This window comes from Aquila chrysaetos, chromosome 2 (assembly GCF_900496995.4).
Source record: "Aquila chrysaetos chrysaetos chromosome 2, bAquChr1.4, whole genome shotgun sequence".
NCBI classification, from domain to species: Eukaryota; Metazoa; Chordata; class Aves; order Accipitriformes; family Accipitridae; genus Aquila; species Aquila chrysaetos.
This window is the reverse complement of record NC_044005.1, coordinates 47,209,597-47,225,652: the sequence shown is the minus strand read 5'-3', so window position 1 is coordinate 47,225,652 and position 16,056 is coordinate 47,209,597. Positions and strand designations below refer to the sequence as shown.

Below are 16,056 nucleotides of genomic sequence, written 5' to 3'. Positions count from 1 at the left end.
TATTGCCAAATGGCAGCTTTCTAGAGGAAGAGGATAACTTAGAGCAGGTTTGGTGCTCAGCATTCCATCCCATAGTAATTAAAGCCCTAATTAGTTCGTGTCTTAGTAGTTAGTACAGTTCATGTGTTTCTTTTTACTGCAGAACTCATCTTCCTGGGTACTCTATAATATGGCTTCTTTTTACTGGCGAATAAAGAATGAGCCATACCAAGTAGTAGAATGTGCTATGCGTGCCCTTCATTTTTCTTCAAGGTAAGAATTGCTAATAAAGGTTTCTTTTCAGATTGCTTTTCTAGTTATCCTAGTTAGTAAACAGGTTTTAGTTCCTAAGACTGTATCCTAAGGAATAATCCATATTACTTGTTCTTAGTCTTTATGTGCTATACTAGGCATATATATAGTTTAGATATTTTTCTATCGAATTATATATTTAACATGTGACTGACGAATGAAGGTATCCTTATGCATGATTCTTACACAGTCTGACCTTCTTTTAATGTCTGTTTTTTCTTTTTTTCTTTTCATTTTCTTTTCTTCTTTTAGGCAAAATAAAGATATTGCACTGGTAAATTTGGCAAATATCCTGCACCGGGCTCATTTCTCTGCAGATGCAGCTATTGTGGTCCATGCAGCTCTGGATTACAGTGACTTCTTTACCAGCTATTACACTTTGGGAAATATATACGCAGTAAATACTATCTTTATTTTCCAAGACTTGTAGAAAACTGACTATTATTTAATCTTTCTGGCTTGACTTGTAATGCTTTACTCTCTTACAATGTGTCTTGTATTCCACATGCGTTTCACGTTTAATGTTTAAGATTCTGTCAAGTTATTTTCATCCGAAAGTCTGTCTTTCAGTGAAGTTTTTTATCTGCACTTGGAAATAAAGCCCAGGGCCATTCTCTTGCAGCCTTTCTTTAGCAGATATAGTGGCTTGAGTTTCAGAAATGATAGGCTGCTTGTTACCACAAATTAAAATTTGAGTTAATGACTTTAAAAGTGGAATATTTTTTATTAAATATTACCAAACAATGGCTAACTCTCTCTCTTGGTCATTTTTCAGATGCTTGGAGAGTACAACCACTCAGTCCTGTGTTACGATCATGCTCTACAGGCCAAACCAGGGTTTGAGCAAGCTGTAAAAAGGAAGCATGCTGTCCTATGTCAGCAAAAACTTGAGCAAAAATTGGAAGCCCAGCATAGGTAACTAAAGAAGCATCCTAGTGGCAATTCATACAATCTCACTTTTGTTGTTCTGTTGCAGCAATTATTTACATTTCAAATAGAATAATTATTTTCTTTGACTATGCAATAAAGTTATTCATAGTAAGGAACTCAGTTGAAAATGTGCAACACTGTAGGAAAAGCTGATTTTAAAAAGCATTCAAAGTAAATCTTTTCTACTGTTGAATTTTCAAGATCACTTCAGCGAACATTAAATGAATTGAAGGAGTATCAGAAGCAGCATGACCATTACCTTAGGCAACAAGATGTTTTAGACAAGTACAAGCTCATCCAGGAGGAACAAATTTTGAGGAACATCATTCACGAGACACAGATGGCAAAAGAAGCTCAATTAGGTACAAATTTTTAGAGTTCATGCTCATTATAGCAATGAAGAATTGCACATACTCAGATTAATGTCAGGACATAACTACTTTATATATTAAGATGGCCCTGTGTGGCTGTTGTGTTTTGCTTATTAAAAAAAGGGATTGCGGTATGTTCTTGAAGAGGGTTTTTTCCAAGTCTTTCGAAGACAGAGTTTCCTCTGTGCTGATTAAATAAATAAAAAGGATTGACCGAATTGGGGGCAGAGGGGTTGGCTGTATGCTGTCTTTGTCTCCTTGGAAAGCTCACTTATATAGTAGAAAAAATGTTTTGTGCTCTGCAGGGAACCATCAGATTTGTAGACTGGGCAACCAGCAGCATAGCTTGCACTGCCAGTGGGACCAGCCTGTTCGTTATCACCGCGGAGACATTTTTGAAAATGTGGAATATGTTCAGGTTTGTCTGTGAATTGATATCACTGCTCTAAGTTGCATCCCATTTGCCTTATTAGCAAAATAGTTCCATTTTTTTGAGGCTTGACAAAGGGGAGACATTTTGGGTGTGGTGATTGTAGTGAGAAATCATTTAGTCTCTTTTCCAGAGTGTAAAGTATTTAATGCTAGTTTCTTTTGCTAGTAATACAAGCTGAGATCGACTGTGGATTATATAAATTTAGAGGGTTTATTTTATAAGACTTTGTTTTACTTGGAAAAGAGAACTATTAGAATTACTTGAACTGAAAAAATTTACTTTAGTCCAAAGTCTTAGTTTCCTGTGAGTTACCAGCCACTTCTATATTGACTCCTTTGCTTTTTAAACCTGCATAGAACAGCCAAGTACTTCTTTCTAGGAAGTACAAGAATCCTCACTTGAGGAATTACAGCTTTCTCTCACATAAATATACTACATTTCAGGCATGCTAACAGGAGCATAACATGTTTAATTTTCCAGTTTAATTTCCTTCAAAGAGGATAGGAAAAAGCATTAGGCAGCTAATGTTAATGAAGAGGCAAAGGTTTTCTAAGGAGTTAGTTTTCTTTTCTAATGTACATGTGATATATGGAACAAGAATTATTCTTTAGCAGAAAGAATATTTCAACATAACAGCTTAGTACAGTTTTGTGAGTATTTGCTGATTGTATATCTTGAATTAGACAGTTCACCAAGGAAATCTGATACAGGAATATTGAGAAGTTCTGGAAGCAAGTTGCATACTAATACTGAAAATCCAGAATGACAGCCACCCAAGCAACACCACTGCTGTGCTAGAACTACAGATAAAGATTATGGTTTCATTTATTTTGCAACGTGGAATGTGTTCTGGAGTTTCCCCTTAACTAGTTTAAGAAACAGGAATAATTATTTTTAATTATGTTATATTTTCTCCTTGGATGTTCTTCCTATTTATTATAATTATATAAATTCAGTTTATCAAGATAATTTTGCAAGCCATGAGTCTTCGCTCTAGGTCAGGTCATAGTTACTATGCAGTCTAGATAAGTTGATTTTGTTTGCGGTCTATTAGAAATGTTTGCTTGGTACCTTGTAGCATTTTTTTGTTGATTTACACTTGTTTTCATTGTTGACTTATTTACAACATGAATATTACTTTTCCATGGTGTCAGTGGATCAAGAGGCTTAAATTTCCCCTTTTTTTCTGCTACCCAAATTTCAGCTCATCAGTGAGGCTTAACTACATAAATGGCGGGGGGGGGGAAAATAATGCACAGAAATTCAGCCAGTAATATACCATCCCTTTATTAAATAATGTTTTTCTGTTGTTTCTAGTTTGGTGAAGACTCTTCAACTTCTAGTATGACATCTGTGAATTTGGATCTTCATGCAAACCAAAGCGACCACAGCCAGTCCTTGCAGTCTTCCCCTGTTGCTCGTTCTATCGTTTCAGTGTGGAGTGTAGAATCCCATAGAGTGAGTGAAGAGGATAAGCTTTGCCTTTTCAAAGAGGAGTTGTGAATCTTGTCCTTGTTTATGTGAAACTTCTTACCATTTGGGCTACAGTTTTGATGTGTGGGAGCACTGGAGAATGAACCATTCTGAATTTCTTCAACATACAAGCATCTCTGTAGTTTCTCTGTACCAGTTTCCCATCATTTGAAACTCTACTGCAGCACAGAGGGGGTTGTTCTTAGCTACCTTTGTAAATATCTGCTGCAAATAAAGCAGTACAGCTGAGTGAAGATAGAAAACTGAACTGCTGATATTCCAGAAAAGATGGAAAAATAATAGTTTTAAAGATCTCTGCTCTTTTTTTTCCTCCAGACTATTCCTTATGTTCTTATTAGCTTGTTAATTAGAGTATTAAAAATATTGAGAAAATAATCAAAAACAATTCCTTTCCCCCTTAGGACAAACAGCATATTCTTTGGCCTCAGCGATCAGAGTGCATGAAATCTTTCCCCAAAATTCCTGATCCAGAAGAACTGCCAACTTATTTCCTGCCTCCAGAAAATAGGGGATTCAGGCAAGTGTTGATGTTTAAAAATTATATTTGTAAATTTTCACACTAACGTCTGAATGCGTATCTTCTTTCTGGAGAGGATGGATGTAATTAGTAATCAACAGCACAGATGTGTTCGGACCTCTTTCTCTGGCCATTCCACAGGAGGGTGTTTGACTTTATTGTCATCTTTGCTGTAACTGTAACAGTCAGATCCAATTTCATGGTGATTCTTCCCTGACTGTTAGTACAAGGTGAATACGTGGAATATCTACAGTATTACTAAAAGAATGAGGATTTAAGCACAAGTCTGAATGTCTTGTAGAGTATATTTAAAAAAAAATAAAGACCTTGAGAGAGAATGAGGTGGGTATCTGTTTAATAACTACAATTAACTGTTGTACATTGCATACATCCTCTTAGCTTTAGTTGTTACAACAGAAAATTGTGGAGACCAGAAAGTACTAAAAAAAGGATTAGGAGTGGAAAGCCTTCGCTCATTCCTTTTGGATAGACATAGAAAACCAGCTTAGTTGTGGAATAGTCAGTAGTATTTGTTATTACATAGGATAAAATAAATGTGTCTATGTTGCAATAGCTACCTTACATAGATCAATCCAATTTCATAATATCCTACTCACTTAACGTTATAATAGTGATAGTAAGAAAGCTTTCTTCTCCTAGTCAGTATAATTCTAGTGTTGAGCATGTGTTAAAGCAAAGGTTCCCATCCACAAATGTCCTGAAGCCTTGTTTGAAGAAAAACAGTGTTCAACTTAGAATGGTCTTCCCAAATAATTTGGCTACCTCTTGATGTTTTTGAAATCAAACTTTAAAAAACTTCAGCATTTTCTTTTTCACTTACCTCTTCAGTCCTAAACTTCATACAGTCCTTATTAGCATAATTTAAGAACCTTCTGTGTCATATCTCTGCTGCATTGTCCATTATTTACAGGTATTCTGTGCTTAAAAATGGAAAGTAAAGACCTTATTTGTTAACAACTTTTCAAGGGAAGGGTGGTCCTTGAACTCTCCTGATTTGCAGCTTATGTCTTGTGGCAGTCTACAGGATGAGGCTTGTCAGTTGATACATAGCTGATTCTTGTGTTTATGGATCAGTGACATGCAGCACATGCTACTAATTTGTCTTGGTTCTCCTTGGTGCTAGAGTCCAGCCAATCCTGAATATCCCAAGAGATGCTGTCGGGCATGGAGAAACCCAGGCACCAGACTGTTCTTCCATTACTGATGCTCGTAACAATGAATCTCTAAACATACTGGTCAAGCAACTAGACAGTAATCTAGATTTGAAATTCAAGATGCCGGATGATCAGGCAAGACAAGTAAGAGACATTTTCTCGTTGGTTCTCTTCTGATTTAAAGTTCTCCTCTTTATTGCCTTAAAATTCTTACTCAGAACATGAAAGACTCTGATATTTAAAAGATTACTTGATATCACAAGCCAATCAGCACTTCCAAAAAGGGGGAGTAAGTGCTTTCTAACAGGGCTGGAGAAAGGGAGAACTTGTCACTCAGTGTAAGACTTGTTGTCTGACTTCTTTCAAATGCTGACCAAAAGCACACAGAGTAAGAAATTTAATTTACTATTTGAAATTATTGCTTTCTTTTAAAACTTCTAACAGTCACTTGACATGATTCATCTTCTTGGGGTTTCCAATAACTTACTGTATTCTGCCAAGTTGGTAGCTTTAGGCTGAGATTAGTCCTTCATATTGCTTTCTGGAGGTGGGCTGCTTTAATCACTACATGTTCACATCATCTGTTTAGAACAATTGTTCTTTTTTTTTTTTTTTTTTTTCCACTTTATTAAAGGGAAGACTTCGGGAAGTGAGACTTGTATGACCTGTGTAGATATATACTGTAAAATTCATTCATTTTAAAAAAAAAAAAAAAAAAAAATTGAAATCTTTGTTGTCCAGGTTTTGCAGTCTCGTATCAACAATCAAACTATTACACAGGCGAAGATAGGAGCGTTTCTAGATCATGCCATGAAAAAGGTATGTCAAAAACTGTAGCATGAGATAAATTCAGAATTCTTACTTGAGGCTTGTTTCTATCCTTCTGAAGAAGTCAGTCAGTGATGCACAAGAAATAAGCTTATTTGCTGCCTGTAACTGAGATGAAACTAACTTAAAAATCCATGTTTACAAGTAAAGCACAAACATATAGAAAAGTATCCATGTAATTTAGCTTAGTGTGGACCAAGCAGCCCGGTAGTTACTTGTTCTTGTTGTGACTGCAGGACGTGGAGCAGCAATATATTAGCTAATCCTGGCAGCCATTTGCTTAACTGAGAGAAATAGCTTGGAACTACTCCTCCATCCTTCACCCCTCCCTACATGCGTGCCTTTTGCTCTTCCTCCTCCTCCCCACTACCCTGTCTTCTCCCCCACCCCCTCCTCCAAAGAAACGAAGCCTCTGTCAATCTTCTGTCAGGATAATTAGCACTCTGGGGCAAAGAATGTACATCTGTGTAACACCCTGCGGAATGCCACCTCCATCTTGCGTGGGGCCTTTGAGAGTCATCACAAGTCAAATGGCAGGAAGCATTGAGATAGAGGTTGCCTCTTTTTGATGTGTCAAGCTGATATTTCTCAAATTAACTGTCTTGTAAAAGTTGTGTCAAGGCAGTGTGTGTATTGTTTTTAGTCTAAAATCAGTACCATTTACTATGCGCATCTGTCTTACCCAGAAGAAAAATTAACAGTAGGAGTTGGTTCCTATTATTATGCTGTTGAGAACAGTGCTGTACATGTGTAATGTCTTACTGTTGCAGTGCATAGGTATTTTGGTTTTAACTGTAGAATCATAGAATTGTTTAGGTTGAAAAAGACCTTCAAGATCATCGAGTCCAACCATCACCCATGCCCACTAAACCATGTTCTGGAGTACCTTGTCTATGCGCTTTTTGAATACCTCCAAGATGGTGACTCAACCACTTCCCTGGGCAGCCTATTCCAAGGTCTGACAACCCTCTCAGTAAAGAAATTTTTCCTAATATCTAACCTAAATCTCCCTTGCTGCAACTTGAGGCCATTTCCTCTCGTCCTATCTCCAGCCACCTGACAGAAGAGACCAGCACCCACCTCACTACAACCCCCTTTCAGGTAGCTGTAGAGAGCGATCAGGTCTCCTCCCCTCAGCCTCCTCTTCTCCAGACTAAACAACCCCAGTTCCCTCAGCCGCTCCTCATAGGACTTGTGCTCTAGAGCCTTCACCAACTTGGTTGCCCTTCTCTGGACACGCTCCAGCACCTCAGTGTCTTTCCTGGAGTGAGGGTCCCAAAACTGAACACAGGACTCGAGGTGCGGCCTCACCAGTGCCCAGTACAGGGGGATGATCACCTCCCTGCTCCTGCTGGCCACAAACAGAACTGTAGTGTTCTGTTGCCTTCATGCTAAAAGTCTGAACTTCTCAGGCATTTAGATGCTGGTGTAAGAACACTGTTGCGTCATGCCTGTTCTGCTAATGATAAGCTTTCTAGAGCAAGAGTGCCATGGTTGGTATCTTTGTATTGGGAAAGAAAAAGTGCTAATAACTTGCTGAGGATTAGTTAAAGAAAGGTCATTGAGACCTGTGTATGGAGTGTAATTCAGTGAGGAGTTTGCCATGAATAACATGCAAGTAATGTTGTGTATGTGCCATTGCAAAATAGGGGTGATAAATACACTTGCAATGATAGATTATGTAAGGTACTCCAAACAAAGAGGTAATATATCCTATTGATATCTTCCAGTTCATCTTGAACCATTGGAAGAACCTGACGGTGTGAGGTTGCTCTTAAAGTCTGGAAGAAAATCTTTGTACTGATTAACTTTTTCAACACAGTATTACTGTAATGCCAGCTGTATTATGTTAATACAATACTACTGTAAAGATCCTTATCTGTTTTGCTTCTTTAATCCTAGCTGCATGTTTCCTACCCATGCATGCACTCGGGCTTCAGACATGTAGGTTGGATTGGACATTGATTTCAGTTATTGCTTTTATACTTTAAACTCTGTAGAATTGGGTAACACGGAATGCTGAAAATATTGAAAACTAGAATGTAAGTGTTTCTAAACCATTTCAAACTGCTCCATCTGAAAGTGGATGTTTTACATAGCTCTGTCCACCTGTCAGTATATTAAAGTTTTGCTCTTTCTCCTCTAGGATGAGTGTTTGTTTTTTCTGTTATAGGTGAAAGAGGAGGAAGGAATGTTCGAGGTGTATTTGACACTTCCTTCATTCTTCCACCTGCCCTCACATGTTGCTTGCTATTTTATAATCTTTAAACAATATCTAATGTATGTCACTTGTCAACTTTCATAAGACAAATAGATAACTAAAACTAAGAAAAAGCAACTCTGAAACCTTAAATTGACAGGAAATCTTGATGTTGGATATAGGACCTGGAAGCACATCTAATTACAATTTCAGAACTGCCTGACCTTTGAAATCTAACATTTCTACACAGATCTGTATTAATGTAATTTTAAGACTCTGAAGTGGCTCACAAATGTTGCTTCCTGAAGCGAGCTAGCCATGATCACTTGTATATTTTAAGGGATTTTGTGGTCATGATATAAGGCAGTCATACAAATAGAGTGTGAGCAACAGCTGCTACTAAATTACAGTTCACTGTAAATCGTGTCAATTTGAGTAGAGCAGAGCAGATTGAATAATCTGCTAGCTGTCACAGCAAAGTGTAATTTGTATTTAGTTAATAAGGTAGTATGCAAGGGTGAGGTTTGTTTGTTTGTTTCTTACCAAAGGGCAGGCAATTCTGTCTTCCTGAGACGCTTCTTTGCGGATGTTTTCATCCTTTTCCCTGACTCTCCTATAGCCAGAAGATCCTCTATGGCTTGTGCTTAATGAAGCTGGATTGTACTGGCGTGCAGTTGGAAATAGCACCTTTGCTATCACCTGTTTGCAAAAAGCATTTAATTTGGCTCCACATGAGTATCAGGACATCCCTCTGGTCAATCTTGCTAACCTCTTGATTCATTATGGTCTTCATTTGGATGCCAGCAGGCTCCTGCTGAAGGCTTTGGCCATCAATGCCTCTGAGGTAAGACGGTGGGTTTTGGTTTTGTTCAGCAGTGAACGTCTTTTCCTTCATTATTTTCTGAAGACATGTTACTTACTCGTGCTTACTTACCTGTGCATGCAGTTCAACTTCCAGCTTGTGATTTGCAACAGATGTTAATTTTCATTTAAATTCTTGATTGCACTGGGGGTGATGCCGCTTGCTGAGAATATAAATATCTAGAGCAGAAGTTCTTCTAAAATAGATGACACACTTTTTGCCTCCCAAAGCCTGTATTATCAGCAGTGGCTCCAAGGAATCTAATCCTGATGTTTTGGCAACATTTTCCCCTAAAACAGAAATCCGTAATGCTGTCAGCATCGTATCTTGATTTTTAAAACCCTTAAAGTAGCACGTATGTCACCAAGATCTTTGGCTGTATAGACATCTTTCTGTGCCACTTGACTTTTTATCTGTAGTTTTATTTGTCCTTAGATTGCATCTGTATACCTAGACAAAAAGCTATGTTCTAGTTGTTTGGTGACGTTACTTCCAACCATATATTCAAAACAGGTTTTTGTGTTTCTGAATGGTAACATTATAAACATTTTGTAGGTTGTCACCTATGTCACATAGAAAGTTTCCGTATAAACTGTTTAAACTACTGGACTGGCCAGAACAATTGTAAGAAGGAAGGGGGGGGGGCAGGGGGCATGGGGGTGGTGGGTGACCCCTTTTCTTTAGCAAGTAATTTTTGTCTTACATTTGAGATGCTTCAGTAAGAAGTTCAAGTGACTTTTTCCTGTGCTTCTACCTCTAATTAGATAAACAGCTTAAACCTGCCGGGCCACCAGTCATCTAGCACATAAAAAAGCTAAAAACAGAATAAGCTTTTTCAATATAGCATTCAGGAACAATTTTGCAATTGTTGGAAAAGAATCTAGTCCATTTTGGGTGGCAGGTAAGAGTGCAAAAAGGAACTATAGAAAGAACTATGCTTGAATGATGTGCCTTAAGAAGAACACTTGAAAGCACAATGTTGGAGGGGAGGAGACTAGGGATCCTTAGGACCATGCTGTGAGTAGGGCTTTTCTTCAAAAGTATTGTTGAGTCCTACCTCGTCACAGTAATGCCTGCTGCTGTTTTTTTCAGGCATTTTCAGTCCTTTAATACCTATTGTATCAAAAAAACTGGCAGGAGAATTTGTACTTGAATAGTTTTTCCTGGAATATAATGGGAAGTAAATACAAATTGAAATGAATTACAACTACAGGGAGTGAAGGATGTGCTACATTAGCAAAAGCTTTAAAAAAAAAAAAAAAATCCTGTTGCTCAGCTTGCACCTTTTTCTGAATGGTGTTTAATAATACAAGCTAAGATGAGTTTGAAAAATCTTAAGCTACTGATCAGTCTCCACATTTTCAGATAATGAATGTAAAATTAATTCAGTGGAAAAAATGACTGCTAAATTACAATATTGTAGTCATTATTCTAGCATTATACTGTTAATTGCAGCAAATTACTTTGTGTAAGTGAAAGACTTTTCAGTCAACAAACAAAATGTAATGCTTTACTATGTGCCTGTATTAAAGTGCTAATTAAATTCTACCCAGTGAAAAAGGTGTTTATAATTTGTACTTTAAAAAAAAAACATATTTTAGGGAGACTAGCCAAAAGCAGTGGACAAAAATACTAAGTTTTATAAAGAATTGAAAGCAAACATAATTGTATACCCCTAAGGTAGTGTGACATCGGTGTTTTCAGTAACCTAGTTCTGCTCAAGTAAATCCTGAACACCCTTGACAAAAGAAATGCATCTGTCCTGCTAGAATGCTAGTAATATTTTTGTGGTTTTGCTGACTTTTAATCATTCTAAAATGTCTTCAAGCATTTCAGTTTAGTTCTTTGCTACTCTGTGCAGTAAGCATTATGTTTATGATGGGTTCTAAGTATTTAATGCTTCATTTCAGCTTGTGTGTATTTAATAGCTGTTTTTCATCGTAGGAAGATGGAATCCTGAACACAACCTTATGTCAAAACAGCTTTCATTTAGCACCAATGCATCAAGCTCTTAGTTCTCCATTCTAAGAATAGGCAGTAAGAAGTTTTCTAAATTCTTTGCAGCCAAATTTGGGAGGGTGTGGATTGATAGGGGTTTTTCCTAGTTGGCTTCAGTTCTGCATACTGAACATACTTATGGTAGGGTATGTTGCTTTTCTCTTTGCAGCCCCTGACTTTCTTGAGCCTAGGAAATGCGTATCTGGCTCTGAACAACATTAGTGGAGCCCTGCAGGCTTTCAGACATGCGCTGGATTTGACGACCAAGTGCTTGGAGTGTGAAAGCAGCCTGAAGATGATCCGCTGTTTGCAGTTTTACCCTTTTCTGTACAACATCACGTCTTCTGGGTGCAGTGGTAAGCAACTGCTGAAAGATGGACCACAAGTGAAATAGGGTCTGTTTGCCTTGGGTGTTGCACCTGAAATTCATGATTACTCTACTTTTTTTCCAAGGATCCTCCCTTTTGCTTTATAGTGCTTTCTCCCTGTAAGGACCAAGGTTGAGGCACTGCTTTTAATGGAAAAGTTACAGTCGGTTAAGAAGTGCTTGAGGATGACTTATTAAATATCTAGAAGGCTGCCACTGACTGCAGATTACTTCCTGAGTGTGTCTAGTAATACCTTAATAGCTTCACTGATATCTCTTACTGGTAAATGAGGAATGTTGGATTTAGTGTTTATGGAAGTTCACAGCTACTACTGCTAGGCTACTCAACAGCCCCTTTGTACATCCCTTCAAATTTTACAGTCAGATGGATATGTTTTCTTAAAGCTGAAGAATTTGCTGAAGAGCAGTTTAGTTTTAATTCATGTTCTTTCAGTGTGTTCAGTACTTTGGATGTCATTTTCTAGTGTTCAGTCTCTACAGAATAGACTATATTGTGTCAACATTATTTTGTTTATATGGGGTCTGTGGTCACTGCTCTTAACCCTCCAAAAATCTGTAAGAAGAATGACTTTGAACCCAATCTCTCCCCCAAAAATATTTTAAAATATTTGAGATAGACTGCTTTATTGTCCTTAGTGACTACTTGTATAAAAAAAAAAAACAAAACAATAATAGCTTTTGGAGATGGATTCTTTCATTTCAGTGAATCCCACTGAATAATTGAAGTGTTTTGTCTGTACTTGCATATGGCTAATATGCTGCTCATGAGCAATCTTGAAGAACGTTTATGAATATATTTTGTAATCCCTTCTCTCTCGAATCATTACTAAGGTATCTTTCCGTCTAATCTTTCCCTTGTTTTTAAATGAAAACCTCAGATGAGATAAATGCTTTTGATTTTTAGTATTGCTAGGACTTCCTCTGAAATAATTTTTTTAATTCCCTCTCCAGTGGAAAGACATGGAGAAACCTCCTCTGATTTAGCATTGAGAATTACACTATCTAAACATAGACTAGAGGCCAACATATCTCCTGGTAAAATATGGATGATGCCATTGTAGGTGAAATTCCAGGACTGAAATTCCAGTATGCCGTTAGAATAATACTATCTTTTATGGCCCCATGCGTTTTTGCTCTGATTGGCAGCACATCAGCTGTGCAGAGAAATGAATGCTGTTTATCTAAATGTAGTTTAGTAAGTGGTATTATGGCCCAGCTGATGGGTCTCTTACTGACTTCCATAATGTCAGCTCTTACACTGGTAGCTTTCATTGAATCTCTTAACATCAGGTCACTCTTCTTTTAAAAATCCCGACAGATACCGTAAGTAGTAGTGGAACTTGCACATTTCATCACAAGAGACACTTTCACTGTTCTGGAAACAAAATACAATGTTTGTTTACTTTTTATTAAGATCTTCTTCAAAAATGGCTGTAACTCAAAAGGTTGAAGTTGTCCAGTCAAACCTTAATGATAGCCACTCTATTTTGAAGTTAAGCAGAAAGTAATACAAAAGTATAATCACAGAACTGAGATAGTAATGGGCAATGGCTGTATGTGAACCCCAACGTGATCTTTTACATCTTTGTTTTCTTTTGTATGCTTTTCTTCCTTACACTTGTCATAATACTTAAAAATATAGTCCTCTAGTTTGGCTGATTCTTGACTGCTGTTTGCATTGATTCCTGATCCAGGATGTTCATTTTGAGGTCAACTATTACTGCATATGCTGTTTAGGAAGTTTGTGTTTCTGGAATGTGAGGAGAAACCCATACCAAAAGTGCTTATGAGAAAAGTGTTCTTTCCTTTTTTGCTAGCTTGGCCACAGGTTAACAAAGTGAGCGTGAATATATTCATCTGGTACGTTGGGGTTGGGTTTGTTTGTTAAGGAATCTGTGAAGCTGCTAAATCAAGAGAGCTGAATATGCCTTAGCATGTTAATTTGCTCATTAAATTTCAGTATTCCAGTATTTAAGTATTTTACCCTATATTTATATTTTTGCCTTTTTCTGGGACTCTTCCTGTCTTAATATTTCTTTCTTTTTCATTTCTATTTATAATATCCTTTAGGTCGTCTTTTGTCTGAGTGCAAGAAACCTGAAAGTATGAACCTGACAAATAGTGTAAATGTTCTTTGTACATTCTTGTGCAGAATGTAAAATAAACATACTGGTTAATTCAACCTTGAGGATGATTTGTGGTTTAAGTCAAAACTCAGAATTCAGAAATGGAAAGGTAGATTTGCCTATCTGATTTTCATAAGGTTTGGGGAAATATTTTTTTTCCCCACTATAAACTTCAGCTGACTCGAGAGGAACCTTGACAGGCTGTATGAAAGTGTGGTTAAGTCTCCAAAACCAGAATTATTTCAAGAACGCCTACCCAGAAATCACACTTCGCACTTACAAGTATCCTGACATTTGGGGAGTCTTCTGTTCATCCTTCAGTCCAAAGAAAACAATTGAAAAGAGATTGTAAGTTTGAATTTTGACCTTACATACGTAATGCAATAGTATATACAATTATTCAACACTACGTAGAACCTAAAAAATGCAAACTGTATTTAGATGCTAATATTTAATTTTACCTGTTGCACTTACAGCATTTGTTAAAATGTTAATATCATGTAGATTTACAAAATACATAAAGCAACATAATCTGCTCTTGTTTGGCTCCATGACAGACTGGAAGGCACGTTTTGATGACAAGATGCAAACTGAACACTACTTTTCACACACTTTTCTGAATGGGACTTTAGGTAGAGAGCTAATGCAGCACATTTGTAAGTACATGGATCAAATGTATGCTCGACAATCCCAGTATCACTGGGTTGTTACTTCAGGAGATTTTCAGAGCCTTTCAGGTCATGTGTTGCTGCTTGGGGACATCTAATACTGAATTTAGTTTGTCCTCTTATTGTTATGCACTTGATGGCACGTCATAATTATTTATATCCTTTGAGATGGGTATGTTATGCTGAAAAATTTACCAAGAAATTGGAATGTCAAATGTTGTCTCTGGTTTAATACCTTGTTTTGATAAGCATTCATTCAGTATTTCTGAAAGTAACAGCAGTAGGGCTGCCTGTGCTTTGGGTTGTAGGCGCATGTGATTGATTGTGGGTTTGCTTTGCCTGTCAAAAGCCTCTGTTCACGAGAACTGAACTAACTAGTGAGACACTGAGTTCCTTGCTCTGCTGCCGTGAGCCAGCGGCAGAATCCAACAAATGGTCAGTGGGAGTTATATGCTGGCGTGGGATGGAATATGGGATCAAAAATCTGAATTTATAGTCTGATTTTTGATTACAGTATGTGCCTGGTGTATATTTCAAATAGGTGGAATAGGAATTTTGTCAAGCATGTTGGGACGTTTGCTGTTAGCACAGGACTTTGGAAGTGTGATACACTAATGCTGATTTGTTGGATGCTTGCTTATATGCTCCTGTCTGTACTGCTGCCTGGTACTTTTTTTTTTTTTTCCTAACTTACCTCTATTCTAGATAGAAATTTATATTTCAAACACAAGTCACTTCATGCATGTGAGAAGAGGAATCAAAAACCTCAAACCAACACTTTTCTGTTTAACTTCTGCCTCCTATATTGAAGTTTATATAAACGTTTGTTTTCCTTGTAAAAGGATTTCTAAATCTGCAAAGGTTTTTGGTGGGTTTTTGTCTTCTGGAGGAGGTGTGTGTGAAGTGTCCAGAATTCAGTACAACTATATCACCTATGACATGTTTGTTAGGCAATGCAGGGGTTCAGTCAGTTGCAACCAATATGGATACTATACAGCAGCAGTGCTACATATGCCTCCACTACTTGGACCAACAGCCCACATACTGCCTTATTCCCAAATAACTGAGAAAATGGTCAGAAGACTTCGTTGTTACAGGATTATCCTGTGGTGGTCCTTCTAGAAGTGACTTGGCAGTGTTAAGGGTGTTTCTACTGAATGATCAACTGTTATGTTGCTGGCAAGTCAGGTCCAGAAGCTTGTTGAGTAGCAGAAACTTTATGTTGCTTGACAGATACCTAAGCAGTAGTATCTCACCCACAAATAACAGGACCAAGCGACTTGCGTAATGAGTGTAGAAAACTTAATGTGAAAAACATGGTCAAGTCTCAGAGCTGCAGAAATGAGATACTTTGGCTTTGTGCTGTTCATAAAGCTAGTAGAGAAAGCCAGTATTATTTTTGTCTGATATTGAAATGGTGCATTGCCAGGATTTGTTTTGCAGACTTTTATGGCTTAAAAAATTGCAATTAGCTTTTATCATGTGGTAAGGCCTGTAGAGGAATATCCAACTAAGGTCTAAGGGATTGTTCTTGTGGGCACTTCATTAGCTGATGGGAACATGCAGATGTTGTCAATTCTTATTAAAAAGGTTACAATACACTAGAAGCATATTTTTAGTGTGATGGTCAGCTGGCCATTGAAACGTGCTGATTTGTTAATTGCTGTTGCATAGGACTTTTCCTTATTTCTGTAAACAGAGTTGCTGCTTGGGCAAGCAGAAGTCATTTGTACTCAAAATACTTGTATCTGACTGTAAGCATCTACCTCTGACTG

At 37.5% G+C, this 16,056-nt stretch overlaps 1 protein-coding gene across 2 annotated transcripts in view; it reads left to right on the top strand.

Annotated features, from left to right (window-relative positions):
- TTC17 (tetratricopeptide repeat domain 17) overlaps positions 1 to 16,056 on the top strand; it is a 61,845-nt gene that overhangs the window by 19,460 nt on the left and 26,329 nt on the right. The window contains exons 6-17 of one of the 2 annotated variants that reach the window (XM_041128917.1): positions 143 to 252; positions 544 to 688; positions 1,067 to 1,206; positions 1,423 to 1,583; positions 1,898 to 2,010; positions 3,343 to 3,483; positions 3,921 to 4,036; positions 5,181 to 5,355; positions 5,953 to 6,030; positions 8,859 to 9,083; positions 11,269 to 11,455; positions 12,439 to 12,522. In XM_041128917.1, coding sequence (XP_040984851.1) covers positions 143 to 252; positions 544 to 688; positions 1,067 to 1,206; positions 1,423 to 1,583; positions 1,898 to 2,010; positions 3,343 to 3,483; positions 3,921 to 4,036; positions 5,181 to 5,355; positions 5,953 to 6,030; positions 8,859 to 9,083; positions 11,269 to 11,455; positions 12,439 to 12,522 — 1,675 coding nt within the window. The remainder of the gene's footprint in view (positions 1 to 142; positions 253 to 543; positions 689 to 1,066; positions 1,207 to 1,422; positions 1,584 to 1,897; positions 2,011 to 3,342; positions 3,484 to 3,920; positions 4,037 to 5,180; positions 5,356 to 5,952; positions 6,031 to 8,858; positions 9,084 to 11,268; positions 11,456 to 12,438; positions 12,523 to 16,056) is intronic. The other variant, XM_030041023.2, reaches the window with a different exon arrangement.